We start from the raw sequence: 17,442 nt of genomic DNA on the forward strand, positions 1-17,442 counted from the left end.
CTTTGTTTTGTCTTCAGAGTAATAATGGTGGTTTACACCTTTTAATGTAATGTTTGTTTAAGATTAGAGTAGCCAACACAGTAAGTACACAGCATTTGTAATATCGATGATGAAACTGCTCCCTATAGGGATCGGGCGAAAGGCGTGGCCAGGCCCAGAAGGACTAGTCCCGGTGGCCATCTTGGATGATCACTATAACAACAGTCCTGTAGCAGAGGCCCTCAGATTTTGAGATACCCCCACCCGAGTTAGAACAAAACACAACCATGTTTTTTCTTATCTTTAGGGTCTCCCATTAATGAAATGGATTGTTGTGAAATTTTATTTTGGGGCAAAATTAGTTTTTTGGGCTATTCTTTAGAACTACCCCAATCTCTAAAAAAGGCAAATCCGAATAGGGCAAAGGTGACCAAAAATGCTATAACTTGAGAATGCTCACTCTTATCTTCATCAAATTAGCTGAGGTATGAACCAGGTGTCTACCCTACATCACCAAAGAGTCAGAATGTAATTTACATAAAGAAATACTGAAATATAGTCCTTTAAACATACCTTTAGTTTAGGCGGAAATTGTACTTTTGTAGTGAGGACTCCTCTACTTTCCCTCATTTAGAAAAAAAACATACATTTATGTCAAATAAGCTGTTGATGCATAAGATGCATAAGATGCTATTAAACAATAACCAGTGGTTGTATGGAGAGATCTAGTACAGTTTTATTGCAAATGAGACTTCTTTAGACATACCCCTAATCACAGTATTCCATTTGTGTAATGCTTCTCTGTATTGAGGCCTGCAATTCTCCACACTATGAAACATGAAACTATGAAACACACACAGCAATCATGTGTGAGTGTGATTGAATATGGTGCTGTACTTTGCTCACATACATAATTGCCTCAACATTGCCTGAAATGTTGCCCCAAAATCACAATAATAGATATTCAAGGAGGGTTAAACAATGCCAACTGAGAAGGAATTTGACTTATAATTTGATTTGGACTTTTATTTGGTATATATAAAGTACAAAAAGTAAAGTGTTATTCCAATACTTTTTGTAGTATTAGGTGTAAAAGTTTACCAAAGTTTGTCAACAAGCATAGGACTACAGAGTGATGTAGCAGAGCATCAAACTGGTCATGTAAGATGGCGTCAAAAGTGGGCGTCACTGTGCCCGATTCCTATAGTGGCAGTGCTGGAAGAATACATATACTTGAAGTACCAATAGTTTAATGCTCATTATGTAGAATTACGCAGTTCACAAGTATTTTTTTCAAAGGTTTAAAAACTGTCAGAATCCTTCAAAAATAGCCGATCTACAAGCTCACAATTTATTGTGAGCTTGTAGATCAGCTATTTTCAAATCGACAAGGTGTCAAATGGGGCTTAATTAGTTGATGCATGTTTGTTAATAATCTAAATAAACAAAGTCACTTGTAACTAAAGTTTTCAATTATATTTGTGTAGTAAAAATGTTGCTCTACAATGTAGTGGAGTAGAAGTATGAAGTATATATACTCAAGTAAAGTAAAAGTAACTCAACATTGTAGTTAAGTACAGTACTTGAGTTTTAGTTACTTTCCACCTATGCCTAGTGGCATGTTAAGGTACTACAGTCTGAATCGCACTGAGTGGGAGGAGGCGGGTTCCTATTCCCACTAGTTTGATCAGAGTTGATGCGTACAATTAATACATTAGCCGAATATACAGTATAATAATGAATCTCCAATTTGTCACATAAGTTATCTAATTTCTTCCTCAGAAGGGGATTTGTTTTGCTGTTCAAATCAGACAACGCGGTTTGATTCCTCACTCAAGTTTGCAGGTAAGCGAAACTAATACAATACTGCTGTCATTGACGTCACAACGGAATCAGTGACCTAAGTAATACGGTGACTTTTCTGTTCGTCTGAGGTTAAACCATAGAGTTAAAATAAGGGTTAAACACTTACAGATATTTGGAAAATTCAGATGGCACAAAATGACGAATTAAAGGCTTTATAGGCTTTATTTCTTGTATTGTTATCTTCCTGGCGTGACATTTTAGTACTGTTACAGAAATGCACAAAAGAAAACTTGTGCCACTTGAAATTTAGGCTACATCAGGCCCATCACCATCATCTGTCTCTTATGTATTGTTTCCACAATATTGACAACAACGCATTGCTCAGAGTGAGTCATGCAGTGACTTCTTTCAAACCCCAGAGCCTTGATGGCTCTGATAATACAACTACGACTGTTGGTCGAGTAACGGAATTCGATAGGTCACCAATTAGGGTGAAACATCTGTCCTACGCATTTACCACAAGGTAAGAAGTGAACAAACTACAGAGCAGCTTTCAGTCACATACATAATATAACAACCAACCATACAGTTTAGTCACATTTAGAATATAGCCTACTTAAATTAAAGTATTGACGCTTTAAATGTATTAAAACTTCTTTAAAGTCGATGAGGCTGTCACACTGTCGCTTGTCGTTGACAGATGTTACCGCGGAGTAGCCTAATAGTATAAATTGGCAGTGGTGGTAAAAGTACTCAAAATGTTTTTCTTAAGTAAAAGTGTCAGTACTGCGATGTAGAAACACTCTGTTACAAGTCAAAATCCGATATTCAGAATGTAATTGAGTAAAAAGTACAAAATTATTGGCTTCAGAATATACTTATAGTACCAAAGTAAAAGTACTCATTATGCATAATGTCCCATTTCACAAGTTTTTAAAATATATTAAAATAGCAGATCTACAAGCTCACGATGCATTGTGAGCTTGTAGATCAGCTATTTTCAAATATCCGAATAGGGTTAGTGTGTGTTTTGTAACAATAGTCCAGATCTACAAAGTAACTAGCTACTTTATAGATTTAGATTATTATTACAAAACATAGGCATTTACTAGTAAGTTTTCATTGGAATAACTGTATTTGAGTAAATGTACTCAGTTACTTTCCACCACTGAAGAGCCGAGGCAAATCGAGTGTTACTGTGTAAAACAGTTTATTTTATTTATTTCTATTTAGTTTCTTGCTGTAGCTGAATATCAGAATCAGCAGGACAGAACAGGATGGCTTTATTCATCACAGGTTTAGAGGTGTGTAAACACTAAACAGGTGGATGGAATTATACATAATTTGTAGTTTTCTGTAAAGGGAAGAAGAATAGATAGAAAGAAGAGACAGAACACAGAACACATACATAACAGGTCAGGATATTATAGGGTTTAAGTGGCTCCTTAATTAATTAATTAATTATGTAATACCGTTGACTTTTCTTCCCTATGTGTTTGTGTATTATTTATGTATTTATTTATATCTGAGTTTATTTTTTCTTCCCTTTCTTTTTTTATTTAATGAATTAATCAATCGGTTATGTTTTTTCTTCCCTCTGCAAATAAGTTTATTTATTTCTCTCTTTATTTAATCAATTAGCCTAATAGGCTCTATGCACAGCAGCCATATTAACACTTCCTTCACAGGTGTTACCAATGATACTGATGAAGGCTCTGTTCCATTTAGTGTAGCACAGTGGTTCGCAGATTTTCAATTTCCACGACCCCCATAACTCTGAGTGAGAGTGAACAAATGGACCATTTGGTTCCATTTGTACACTCTCAGAGTTACACATACGTAAGGGGCCATTTGGAAACCCCTCAAGGAACCATGAGGGGTCCCTGGACCCACCCACTGGTGTAGCAGAGTGTGAGCCAACATGCACAATATCAGCACCCTGACTCTGTTTGACCAGAATCATCAGCCTTCATTAGTATCATTGGTAACACCTGTGAATGTCCTCACAATATGGCTGCTGTGCATAGAGCCTATTCATGATGAATTCATGTTGAGTTTATTCTTTTCCTCCAGATGCAGGGGGACAAGGAAGGCTGGCAGCCCGCTGGCGGGGAGGCGGCCGCGGCGGAGGACGACATGGCCGGAGGCGACTTGGGCGACGGAACCGTCAGCCAGCCGACGCTGCCGTCGGTGAGCGCCGCCGTCGCACAGAGCAGGAGCCACGCCCACGGCGAGGAGCTGACGACTCCGCCCACAACGGGACCCCTTAAGCGGGGGAGCCTGCAGGGGAGCGAGGGGGGGGCTCGGACCCCTCTGACCTTCTCCTCCTCCTCTAATGGACTGTACAGACTCCAGCCAGAGGGAGAGAGGATGGGCGGCGCCCCCTGGAGGAGACTGACACGCACACGTAAGATATAGCCTACCTACCTAGCTCTGAATCATAGCCTAGAGTGGACCGCGTCCCCTTAAGGCTATGGTACCGATGAGCCAATGCAGCCGACCCACAGGGTACATAACGTGTGAAAATAAGAAATACACTTTCGCTACTCACCAAAACAAAGACGGTTTTATGGAGTTGAAAGCCAACTCTACTACCACACAGGTCAGAGGACCGCATTACACCTTGAGATAACGTATCATTGGATGTTATTCTGCGCTGCAACGTTAGAGGCGATGTTCCGTAAAAACATCTCTGAACCAGGAAGTGTCTCTCCGTCCAGTGGAATATTTTACATTTTGGCCAAAAAGTGTATTTTAGACGTGAGGGGGGTGGCTTAGAGTGTTCCCACTTAGTAGAGTTGGCTTTCAACTCTACTAAGTGGGAACCGTAAAACCGTCTTTGTTTTGGTGAGTAGCGAAAGTGTATTTCTTATTTTCACTCCCGACGACACGTTATGTACCCTGTGGTGCGGCTGCATTGGCTCATCAGTACCATAGCCTTAAGGGGACGCGGTCCACTCTAGGCTATATTCAGAGCTATAGCCTACCTAGTACTCCTCAAACATTGTTTTATGAAAAAATGATATGCAAATGTTTTTTCCAAATTCTTCACACTATTTAAAGATTTTTCAAAATTGTTAGAAAATAGCTGAATAAAAAGTATATAGTATAATAAAAAAGTTAAGAAGCTTGATTCAGTATGTAGATATATGATATGATATTCATTTTATCAGACACGCCACCTTCTTATACAAATCCATTGTAACTTCAAACTCCATTTTTAACATGTTAGATTCATCAAAAACACCTGTCCTTGGTTCTGGTGACTCATCCTGCCCTCCTAATCCGTGAGGGGGCCGTGTTTTTTTGATTACTTTTTTCATTTATTTAATTAAAAATGTTATGTTTGCCACCCACCAATTTGCTGGCTGGCAGTTCTTGATGTCTTTGGCAGTGTCCTGCTAGTCTCATTCTCCTGGCTGCTATTTTCTCGCTCACCCTTGGCATTCCCTCATACAGGATCTTGTTGGTAACTTGTGTACTCTTGCTGATGTTAAGTACTGCACGCAACATTCTGGTGTAGCACCCATCTAGAGACTTCTGCAGGGTTGGCTTCAGGGTCCAGCATTCACTGCCATAGAGGAGAACAGACTCTACCGTTGCATAGAAGAAGCTGAGTTTGATTTGACGGGGGGGTTGGAGTTCCATACATTGGTCATGCCGTTCAGAGCCCTCCATGCAAGTGCCTTCCTCACTTTAAGATCTTGCTCGGATGAGTTGACCCATGAGCCCAGGTACTTGCCTCCTCTAAAATGGCGCCCGAGATACAGATGCCTCAGAGCCGGTGGAGGTGTCTACCTTTATATGTCTATGCTCAGGGCCCCTTGAAAACCTTTGCTCAGGGTCCACTTGAAAACCTTTGCTCAGGGTCCACTTGAAAACCTTTGCTCAGGGTCCACTTGAAAATCTCAAAATCAGTCACGGCCCACCAATCTGACCACTTAAAGAAGCATTCCGGACTAGCCTTTTTCTTACCTTTATATGATGTTATTATATCCTAGGACGAGTGGTAAAGTAGAAAATGTCCATAACTCCATACCGAGTCCATACTGAGTGTATGTGCTCTGGAAGTCTCGCAAGACAAGATTTCACCCGTGATTTAATCCAAGCCGCTTGTAAACACTAAGGCGGCACATTTGGGACAAAAACACTGTGGAGAGTTTTCTGTCATTATGAACGTCAGATATCACCCCCAAAAAAATATTGAGCAATAAAAATCTAGCGCATGGACCGTCCGCTCTGGTTTTTAGCTGCGGTGGACTCGGTATGGAGTTATGAAAATGTTCTACTGTACCACTCGTCCTAGGATATAATAATAACATCATATAAAGATAAGGAATAGGCTAGTCCGGAATTCTCCTTTAACCCAGCAGCAGACAGGTTGTCGAGGTGCATTTTCAGAGCATGTTATGATCAATTTTGATGTGGACCAATGGAACATCGGTATCACAATAAAAACACTTTTTTGTTTGTTTTAAACAAAACACAACATTTTGTTTTTTACATATTTATTTTTATATGAATGCTATATCATCATTCAAATCTTAATGTTTTGCCAATAATTTGGGGGCCCACTTGCAGTATCCTCACAACCCACCAGTGGGGCCTGGCCCACAGGTTGAGAACCGCTGGTGTAGCTGATCCGCGTATTCATATCCATAATGCAAACGAGTTACGCAAAGACCCACCCTTGGAAACACCCCGCCTGTCTCTGAAACGCCCTGCCTGCCTCTGATTGGTCTAAAGGACAACGTTTCGACCCTACCGGGTCGTCTCCTACCGAGACGATACATTTTGCACTTCAAACTTTGTACTGTAAAAGGGATATTTTCCCTTCATCTTTATCCTTTTAGTATAATATATTGGTTTATTGCGAACGCAGCGGAAGGAGGCACGCCTCCGCGCGAAGTGGAGCTTACTATGAAACCTTGCTCGGGTTGTGTGTCTGTGTGCAGTCTGTGTGTCTGTGTGCAGTCTGTGTGTCTGTGTGCACTGCCTGTGTGCAGCCGCGCCCCCATGTGACTCACGCTCTCATTGGCTGCTGACAGATCTCAGAGTGGAGCTTTCTATGAAACCAACCCGATCGCCCCCCAAACACGGTGAAATAGCACAGATTGACAAACGGCAATTCCGTGCATAGATGACTAGGAACTCCGAAACTCCGTGCATAGGAGAACCATATCCCCCCCCCCCCATTAACTTCAATACGAGGCGGAGGCAGTCACGTGACTTTCTCTCTACGCTCTCCCCATCACGGTGAAATTACACGGATTACAAGTCCATAAATACACAAAATTTTTTAGCTGCGTTCGCTTCCCGCGTTCGCGCGTCTTACTTGTGCTTATTTGGGCTTGTTTCTAAAGTATAGTTGCTTATTTGGGCTTGTTTCTAAAGTATAGTTGCTTATTTGGGCTTGGTTCCCTCAAATTAATATATATTTGGCCACAGATCTGAAAATATTTTGTGTATTCAAAATGTTTCAAACATTTATTATTCAAGATTTCTCTTGAAAATAGCAGATCTACAAGCGCAGTTGTGAGCTGGTAGATCTGTTATTTTCAAATATCTGATGTAAATGCTCAAAGTGTTCATGTGGCCTATAGTCTTATTCATACTCACTATCCCTTGCATTATCAAAGGTAACTTAATTGAAACATCAGTTTAATTTGTTTTTAAAAAGTAACACGTCGGGCGATGACAGCGGCGTCACAGGGCTCCCCCATCTTTGAATCAGTTGTTGACAAGGCAACGAGCTCTGGCCAATCAGAGGCAGGCGAAGCGTTTACAAGGGCGGGTCTTTGCGTAACTCGTTTGCATTATGGATATATACGCAGCTGATCCTACTATGTCGTTTTTTGTGGCTTCTAGTGTGAACACAGCATTACTGCTGGTCAGTGTGTTCTGTGTCCTCTGTTGACTCACACTGTTGACTTTGGTGGGAGAGGTGAGACCAGAACACAAAGACCAAACATCTGTTATACACACGCACGCACGCACGCAGGCACGCACGCACATTCACACACGTTCATTTTGTCGGCTAAAACTATGACGAAAAATGTTTGTTGACTAAAATGTTAGGGAGGGACTAGTGGAGAAGAGATCCAGTAGAACTAAAAGACAAGTCTTTGTATTATGCTGGCTATTTTCAGCATGCAACCAGGTGTAAAATCAGCCATTACGACGCCATCAAGGCCTGCCAAAGTACATTTTTTGCCGTCAAAATCAACTGTAGATTTACCGGTAGTCGACTAAAACTAAACTAAAACTTTTCAGATGACTAAAATATGACTAAAACTAAATGAAATGTTATTCAAAAGACTATGACTTCACTAAACTAAATCAAATTACTACTATTTTGATTAATTATTGTTAGATATGGAATATTAGAGTATACAGTATACTGTATGTGCAAGGGTTGGACAATATGGACAATTTTGTTGACCAAATACCTCGATATTGATACTATGGCAATAATATTGTATTATTTGTTTGTTTGTTTGATTGATTGATTGATTTATTGATTGAATACTTTATTGACCTTTTTTTTAAAGTACAGGCAGTGCAAAAGGTTAAAAACGCATGACACAAAAAGGCTTGTTTCCAAAGGGTCTCACATCACGATATCGATATACTGTTGATATTGTCCAGTATTGCCCAGTGCCAATATGTGTCCTCCATCATCATCTAGAGTCCACGGCTGACCTCTCAAAGGACGAGCTGAGGACAAGACTCCAGGAAGTGACAGAGGTACGGGGAACACCATAATTCTTGGAAATGGTTTCAAATAGCAGCCCTGTCCACCACAAATAGTTTTGCATAGTCGTTAGAATGTTTCCATTCATCTGTATGGAAAGAGCTGGATGAAATGGAACAGCAATATCATATTTTCATCAGTATTTCCACATCGTTGTCCACGCTCTTTTAACTGCTTTCAACCTGATGTCCCTGTTTTGGGCATTTTGGTCAACATTTTTCAAGTCGAGAAAATAAAACATTTAGAAGCGAGAGCTTGTAGGTCAGCTATTTCAGAAAATTCTCGAAAGTACAAAATGATTATAAATTGTATTTGTATTAATAATTTGTTCAATTAAATAATTAATCGCAATTACTTGTAGAGAAAGGAAATAAATTATTTCAAACAGCATTTGGCTACTGGCCAGTACACACGTACCCTGCGTTGGAGGCCTAGTTTGACCTCCGAGGCAAAGATGTCAAGTGGTTTAATGATCTTTTTGTCTTGGCAAATATTTGACTTGTTCACTGTGGCCTGTGTCCACTCCTCACTGTGTGTGTCACCTGTGTGTGTCACTGTAGGAGTCAGAGTTTCTGCGCTGTGAGCTGGAAGTGACGCGACGTTACCTAGAGGGCAAATACGAGGCCCTGAAAATACTCCAGGGACAGGTGACCACACACACACACACACACACTGTATCTGTACAGTAAAACACCACACACACTCTGTATCTGTACAGTAAAACACCACACACACTCTGTATCTGTACTGTACTGTAAAACAGTGGTTCTCAACCTGTGGGTCGGGACCCCCAGGGGGGGTCTCACATGATTTTTGTTTTTTTGGGGGGGTCCCCAGATGTTAGTAAAGTGACAATGTACCTGTTTAATACCAAAAAAGAAAGAAAGAAAATAAATTAAATTAAAAAATTAAAAAATGACTGCATCAAAAGTAATCAACACTATACTATAAAAACTGGTCAAACATTGGCCAAATTGTCAAATAATATAAGAGAGGAAAAATTGTGAAAATATCCGATCTACAAGCTCACAACGCTGCCTATGTACAAGCCGTTGTGAGCTTGTAGATGGCTTTTCACACTATGTATCTGTGGAACAGAGTCAAACTAAATACATTAAAACAAATATTAAACTGGTCCCCAGTTCAAATATGATTATTTTAGGGGGTCCCTAGTTCAAATTTTGGGGGGTCGCTGCCTGAAAAGGTTGAGAACCACTGCAGTAAAACACCACACACACTCTGCATCTGTACAGCAAGCCTCTTTTCTGCAGCTGATGTGTCCCGATTTGTATCCACTTTCAACCTGGCTTCCCTGCATTATTTTGGGCATGTCTACACGGAAGTGTCACAAAGTGCAAAAGTTTCAAAGCAATTTGAAAAACCAGTCATTCTAAGTAGGAAACCTGTACTAATCAAAACATTTAAGAGTCCCATAGCGTAGCCAAAAGCATTTATTCCACACGCTACACATTCCACAGTCTGTAGCTCTTTTTTATGCAGAGTGTCTTCTAGACTAGAGGGGCAGCAGGCAGGAAGGGGAGGGGCTGTAGCTGATTCTTTTGATAGTGAACACCAATCCTGACTCACACAACGGCTTCTTCTGCTTATGCTAATACCCCAATGCATCATGGGTACAGGATTCTAATTCCAAAAAACTATACATTGTAGTCAAATGTAGCACATTTCACCTAAACTAGCATCAACTATGTCAGAGTAATGTATGTAAGTTAACATAGTGGTATGTTGTGTGGGTGAGTATATGTGTTGCAGTAAGCCTCAGTGTGACTGCTATGTGTGTGAGTGACTTCCTCCATGTCTGGCATGTACAACTCATACTTACCTGGCAAGGGAGACACCATGATCAAGAAGGTGGTTCACCCAGGGCGAGGCTTAGCCATTGCACTCCGTGCTTTGCTGACCCCTGCGAATTCCTCAAATGTGGGAATCTCGATTGCATAATTTCTGGTAGTGGGGGACTGCGTTCGCGCTCTCCCCTGATTATACTGTGAAAAATAAAATAAGATACCACTTAGTGCATTGACGTCACTATGACAATTATAACTCACGTGATAGACAATCACCACTTTGTGTCAGGACCTAATCACCCTGTCAGGGTTCCCCATTGATTATCCCTTGCTTGAATGTAGATTACAATGGTACCAGATACAAGATGAATAGTTAATGGTGAATTCAGAGACATTGTGAGAAGGAAATCACTGTTTCTGAAAAACAGTACAAGAGTGGCTAACAACTTAAGCTAACAATAAGAATTCATTAGTTATTAATGCACTTATAAGTCCTTATACAACGCTTATTAACATTATTGCATTGATAAGACAATACAAGTGTTAATTATAGCAATGTAAACATGTTTATTGTTAGATTATAAGACATGTATATACACTTATGAGAAACTTCAGTTTATAGACTACTTAAGAACATTAATAAAAGCAGAGGTAGGCTACTGTGGTGTCTGAACGAACTCACCAGTGACAGACAGTGGTGTCGTGTAATCATGCCTGCCTGTTTTTCATGTGAGGCTCTCCGTTCCCCCCGCCTCTCCGTCCTTGCCTCCCAGACCCCTCCCACACGTGGCCCGTGTCAATCAATCAAGATTCTTGATTGTGAATGCTTGATTCTCATCTGGGTCATTCCTACTATTTGTTGCCATTTCGGTACATGTTATGCTAAAGATGGCAATTACTCCTCATGTAATGAAGAATATGGTAGCACAGCATTGTGAACACTGAGTTAGAATTTTAATATAGTTATAAAGCATATTTCCAGAATTATTAAAATGTATCAATTTCCTCTATAGTGAAGCATAATCCATTAATAACATTTGGTGAGAAACAGAAGGGGGGACAGTCAATTCAGGAAGATTTTAAGCATTAAAATACACAAATCACCATTAATAACATTTGGTGAGAAACATTAGAACTAATACTATCTAATAATAATAAATAAACATGATTGGGAACACAGCTTACTTCTACTCAAATCAAAGTGATTATTTTAATTTGATTCACCCTGAGGTACATATCTTTGTGTTCTATAGTAGAGAGGTTGGAATTAGTGTTTTTTGCATATTGTTTTTAAATTGCAATATCTATCTATCCTATTCTATGATTCAATCGTGAATTCAGCGTTGTGTCGTTGTGTCCTTCGTGTGTGTTTTTTTTTTTGCAAACCAGCAGCGCCGTGTTTTGTGTTGTGACAGCTAGTCAATGACATGCGTCGGGGGAGCGGTCTGGGAGGCAAGGACAGAGAGGGGGAGGGGGCGCGCGGGGAACGGAAAGCCTCACATGAAAAACAGGCACGCTACACATTCCACAGTGTCTGTAGTTCTTTGTTATGCGGAGTGTCTTCTAGAAGGACAGCAGGCAGGAAGGGGAGGGGCTGTAAGCTGATTCTGTTGATAGTGAACACCAATCCTGACTCACACAACGGCTTCTTCTGCTTATGCTAATACCCCAATGCATCATGGGTACAGGATTCTAATTCCAAAAAATATATATATTATAGTCAAATGTTGCACATTTCATCTAAACTAGCATCAACTATGTCAGAGTAATGTATGTAAGTTAACATAGTGGTATGTTGTGTGGGTGAGTATATGTGTTGCAGTAAGCCTCAGTGTGACTGCTATGTGTGTGAGTGACCTCCTCCATGTCTGGCATGTACAACTCATACTTACCTGGCAAGGGAGACACCATGATCAAGAAGGTGGTTCACCCAGGGCGAGGCTTAGCCATTGCACTCCGTGCTTTGCTGACCCCTGCGAATTCCTCAAATGTGGGAATCTCGATTGCATAATTTCTGGTAGTGGGGGACTGCGTTCGCGCTCTCCCCTGATTAAACTGTGAAAAAGAAAATCCCACATAATATATTGAGGTCTCTGTGACGATTATAACTCACAAGTCAATCACCACTTTGCGTCGGGGTCTAATCACCCTGTCAGGGTTTCTTCTTCAATAATGTCCAGATCCCCATTGATTATCCCTTGCTTGAATTTGGATTACAATGGTACCAGATACAAGATGATAAATTGTAACGGTAATGGTGAATTCAGGGACATAGTGAGAAGGAAATCACTGTTTCTGAGAGTTATACTAAGTTTGTTGTAATGAGCATTCATTAGTTAATAAGTCCTTATAAGATGCTTATTAACGTTATTGCATTGATAAGACTGTACAAGTGTTAATTATAGCATTGTTAATATGTACATTTTAAGATTATAAGACATGTATAGGCACTTATCAGAAACTTAAGTTTATAGACTGCATAACAATATTAATAAAAGCCTTATGAGTTGCTTATAATTGCATTACAAATAGCATTCAGTCTCTCTAACTTACATATAGTGTAATTGTTTAACTTTTATTAAGCTGTTTTGACGCTTTATTGACATATTATGCATTTACAAGCAGTAAACTATGCACTGATTAACAGTTTAACTAAGATTTTAGCATCTAGCTGGTGTAAAGTGGGAACAATGCCTTGTTAAGGCTAATAAATCATTTATTATGCACTTATTAAAAGTTAACTATGCTTTTTGCTTCTAGCTGGTCTAATGTGGGAACAGTTCCTTACTAAGATCAATACATCCTTTACATGCAGTGAAATGTTGGTTAAAAGGATATCATGCATTGGCCGGGAATCGAACCCGGGCCTCCCGCGTGGCAGGCGAGAATTCTACCACTGAACCACCAATGCTTACAGACCATGTTACAGCGTCATTCCGGACTCTGTAACCGGCAGTTTAAAATCCTAGCGTGATGTGACGTTAGGATTGACGTTGCACCGCCGATCCGATTGATATACCATATATGGAGATCTCTGTATGTGTCAGTCCTTGTCCCCTTCATGCCCATATATGGAGATCCCTGATGTCATCAGTATATATATACATATATGGGCATGCCCCCTTAAGTGCCCATGTATGGTAGCCTGGTAAACCCTCCCTCCGGAAATCTCAATTCCATTTCATTTCAGGAGTGAGTCTGGCCTGATCCGCCTGTCTGCAATATTGGCTGTGCTGGAGTTGGGCGGGAGTAATACCGTTGACTGACAACCCCTTCAGCCAATGATAATTTTTCCCCTTCAGCCAATCAGCAGTTCACCAGTCTTAATGTGACGCGACGGGACTTTTGAGACAGCCATACCCAAAATGGGTTGCCTTATTCGGATAAAATGGTGTCACTGCCCGCCCCTACCCGTTCTCTAAATTTTTATTTTTAAATAGGCTTTGTCATGATTAATTGACCACATATATGAAGTTAAACAACTAAATTCTATCCAAACGATATCTTATAAGTAAATTCCGTGCCTCAAAATAGAAGTTAGAGAGCTTTTTGAAGTAAAAAAATAGCGGAGAATTGGCCGCACAAGAAAAAGATGGCTGCCGTTCGTGTTTTGGGCTCACTCGAACTCGCCACCTGATTGGCCAACGTAAGCTGTCAATCACAGAACAATGAGCGACGACGCTGATAGGCCCGGCCGTTTGGCATACAGAGCCAATATTGCAGAAAGGCGGATCATGCCAGACTCACTCCTGAAATGAAATGGAATTGAGATTTCCGGAGGGAGGGTTTACCAGGCTACATGTATGGAGCTGAGTGATTTGTTTGCGCCTAATAGAGCGTCGCAGTTCCCGCCCACTTCCTGTTTTTTTTGGTGCCGGAAGAAAAAACTCAATGCATTTTTCCATTGACATTTCCAAAAATATTTATATCTATTAATTTAAGCCTCGAATCAAGCCATCACGACATGACATGAATCATGACCATAAACGTTTGATTCTGTGATTTTTTTTTATTTTATATTTAATTATATGATATACTATATTTAATAAATACCCTTTGTTTTGCCGTTTTCAACACAAAAAAAATCACAGAATCAAACGTTTATGGTCATGATTCATGTCATGTCATGATGGCTTGATTCGAGGCTTAAATTAATAGATATAAATATTTTTGGAAATGTCAATGGAAAAATGCATTGAGTTTTTTCTTCCGGCACCAAAAAAAACAGGAAGTGGGCGGGAACTGCGACGCTCTATGCCACATTGAGGTTGGACAACACACTCCATAATTGGGCGTAGCTGCATTGGCAATGGTTATAGCTGAGTCATGACCTAACATGAATGTAACGGGTAGCACAGGTATTTTAGGGACAAGGCTGGTGGCGCAAAATAGCAACTCGGCCACTGCAATGCCCCTTGCGCAAGGCTAAATCCCCAAATAGTGGGTAGTGCGACTTGGGCGCAAAATAGGGAATCTATTATTTTGCAAGTCCAATGACCCCTCCTATGTTCCAATACCCCCTCCTATATGCTTTGCCGGAGTTGCCCCAGTGGCCTAATGGATAAGGCACTGGCCTCCTAAACCAGGGATTGTGCATTCGAGTCCCGTCTGGCGTGTCTAACAGCAGAGTGGCACAGCGGAAGCGTGCTGGGCCCATAACCCAGAGGTCGATGGATCGAAACCATCCTCTGCTAGCTGCATTTTATCGGCAGAGCATATAAAATGCTGTGGGGAACATTCACTGATAAATAGCACATCTACAAGCTCACAACTTGTAGATCGGACACTATTTTTAGTATTTCCCTAAGAGTTCTGAAAGTTCTTGCCTAGAATGAGTCATACTTCATGTATTGCTTTTGACAACATCAAGCTAGCTCTGACCTGTGCTCTCTCACACAGTGGTAAACATTTTGGCTGTGCTGGCTATAGTGTTGATTTTGACAGCACATTTTTATTTAGTTTTAGTTTTAGTCTTTTGAATAAAATTCCATTTAGTTTTAGTCATATTGTAGTCATCTGAAATGTTTTACTTTTTGTCTAGTTTCAGTCGACAAAATATCATAAGATTATAGCCGACTAAATCTACAGTTGATTTAGTCGACTATAATGTATTTTGGCGGTGCCTTGATGGTGTCGTAATGGCTGATTTTACATTTGGTTGACGTGTTGTGAGCTTGTAGATCGGCTATTTTCAGCATGCACACCCTAGCGCAACCAAGCATAAAATGACTTGTCTTAGTTTAACTGGATCTCTTCTCCACTAGTCTCTCTCTAACATTTTAGTCTAAATTTGTTGACGAAATTGTCAATATATTTAGTCTTAGTTTTAGTCATCATAGCTTAGTTTTTATATAGTTTTTGGCAGTGAAAAAAGGTAGTCGACGAACATTTTTCGTCATAGTTTTAGTCGACGAAATCAACACTGGCTGGCTACCTGCTCCAATCGACTTGAAAAAAAAACCCACTGTCTATATTATCTATTTAGAAATTCCGTCCGTGTTTTCTGGGTCGGGCTGGGTGAGCTTTTCTGGTTTGAGTACCCGCCTGTCCGCCACTTCACATTGAAGGAAAGTGCACCAGATATGTGCTATCTTATCAAGGAGTTTCTGCTCACTGACAGCAACGCTATATTGATATAACAATATAACAAAGTAAAGATCAACACAGCCCCTACTTCAAGGATGACTTACAAATTATTGACACACAGTTGTTTCCTTAGTTTTTTAATACCATGTTAGTTGGCCTGCAGGTCAAAAACTGGCCCTTTAGTGGTGAGTTAGTCATTAACATAGGATGATAAGAGGGAAATTATGTGTATGAATTTGTATTTACACACTTTCATGTTCACATAGCTTCCATTTATACCCCAGGAATACATTGAATTTAATTTCTTAGAGTAAAAAAAAGAAAAAAGACCACTAGGTAATTACACAGTCATTACAGAGCTATGCTGTTGTCCTGATACCACTTGATATCAGTCATTCTAAGTAGGAAACCTGTACTAATCAAAACAAACATTTAAGTCCCACAGTGTATCCAAAAGCATTAAGTCCATATCATTCAGTCTATTCCACACGCTACACATTCCACACAGTCTGTAGCTCTTTGTTATGCAGAGTGTCTTCTAGACTAGAGCGGCAGCAGGCAGGAAGGGGAGGGGCTGTAAGCTGATTCTGTTGATAGTGAACACCAATCCTGACTCACACAATGGCTTCTTCTGCTTATGCTAATACCCCAATGCATCATGGGTACAGGATTCTAATTCCAAAAAATATATATATTATAGTCAAATGTAGCACATTTCATCTAAACTAGCATAACTATGTCAGAGTAATGTATGTAAGTTAACATAGTGGTATGTTGTGTGGGTGAGTATATGTGTTGCAGTAAGCCTCAGTGTGACTGCTATGTGTGTGAGTGACTTCCTCCATGTCTGGCATGTACAACTCATACTTACCTGGCAAGGGAGACACCATGATCAAGAAGGTGGTTCACCCAGGGCGAGGCTTAGCCATTGCACTCCGTGCTTTGCTGACCCCTGCGAATTCCTCAAATGTGGGAATCTCGATTGCATAATTTCTGGTAGTGGGGGACTGCGTTCGCGCTCTCCCCTGATTAAACTGTGAAAAAGAAAATCTCACATAATATAGAGGTCTCTGTGATGATTATAACTGTTCAGGTGAATAGTTAATGGGGAATTCAGAGACATTGTGAGATAGAAAGATGCTTATTAACATTATTGCATTGATAAGACTGTACACATTTTTATTATAGCATTGTAAACATGTTTATTGTTAGATTATTTTATAAGACATGTAAAATACACACTTATGAGAACGTTTAGTTTATAGACTGCTTAAGAACATGAATACAAGCTATACGAGTTGCTTATAATTGTTTATATTAGCATTACAGCTAATAACAGCATTCGGTCTTACTAACTTACATATTATGTCATTGTGCAACCTTTATTAAGCTGTAAACAGTTTATTATGCATTTACAAGCAGTAAACTATGCACTGATTAACAGTTTAACTCAATGTTTTGTTAAGGCTTAATTAAGGCTAATTAAGGCTTTATTATACACTTATTAACAGT

At 40.1% G+C, this 17,442-nt stretch overlaps 2 protein-coding genes across 2 annotated transcripts in view; one reads left to right on the plus strand and one right to left on the minus strand.

Moving 5' to 3' along the window:
- Positions 1-17,442, minus strand: part of LOC308089392 (major facilitator superfamily domain-containing protein 6-A-like) — a 278,032-nt gene that overhangs the window by 79,636 nt on the left and 180,954 nt on the right. The window lies entirely within an intron of this gene.
- ccdc125 (coiled-coil domain containing 125) overlaps positions 1,646-17,442 on the plus strand; it is a 42,818-nt gene continuing 27,021 nt past the window's right edge. Inside the window, exons 1-4 of the mRNA XM_080434390.1 lie at positions 1,646-1,824; positions 3,859-4,192; positions 8,474-8,532; positions 9,100-9,186. Coding sequence (XP_080290516.1) covers positions 3,859-4,192; positions 8,474-8,532; positions 9,100-9,186 — 480 coding nt within the window. The 5' untranslated portion in view covers positions 1,646-1,824. The remainder of the gene's footprint in view (positions 1,825-3,858; positions 4,193-8,473; positions 8,533-9,099; positions 9,187-17,442) is intronic.

Source organism: Gymnoscopelus braueri (genome assembly GCF_963280865.1).
Source record: "Gymnoscopelus braueri genome assembly, chromosome: 7".
In the NCBI taxonomy this organism is placed as follows: domain Eukaryota; kingdom Metazoa; phylum Chordata; class Actinopteri; order Myctophiformes; family Myctophidae; genus Gymnoscopelus; species Gymnoscopelus braueri.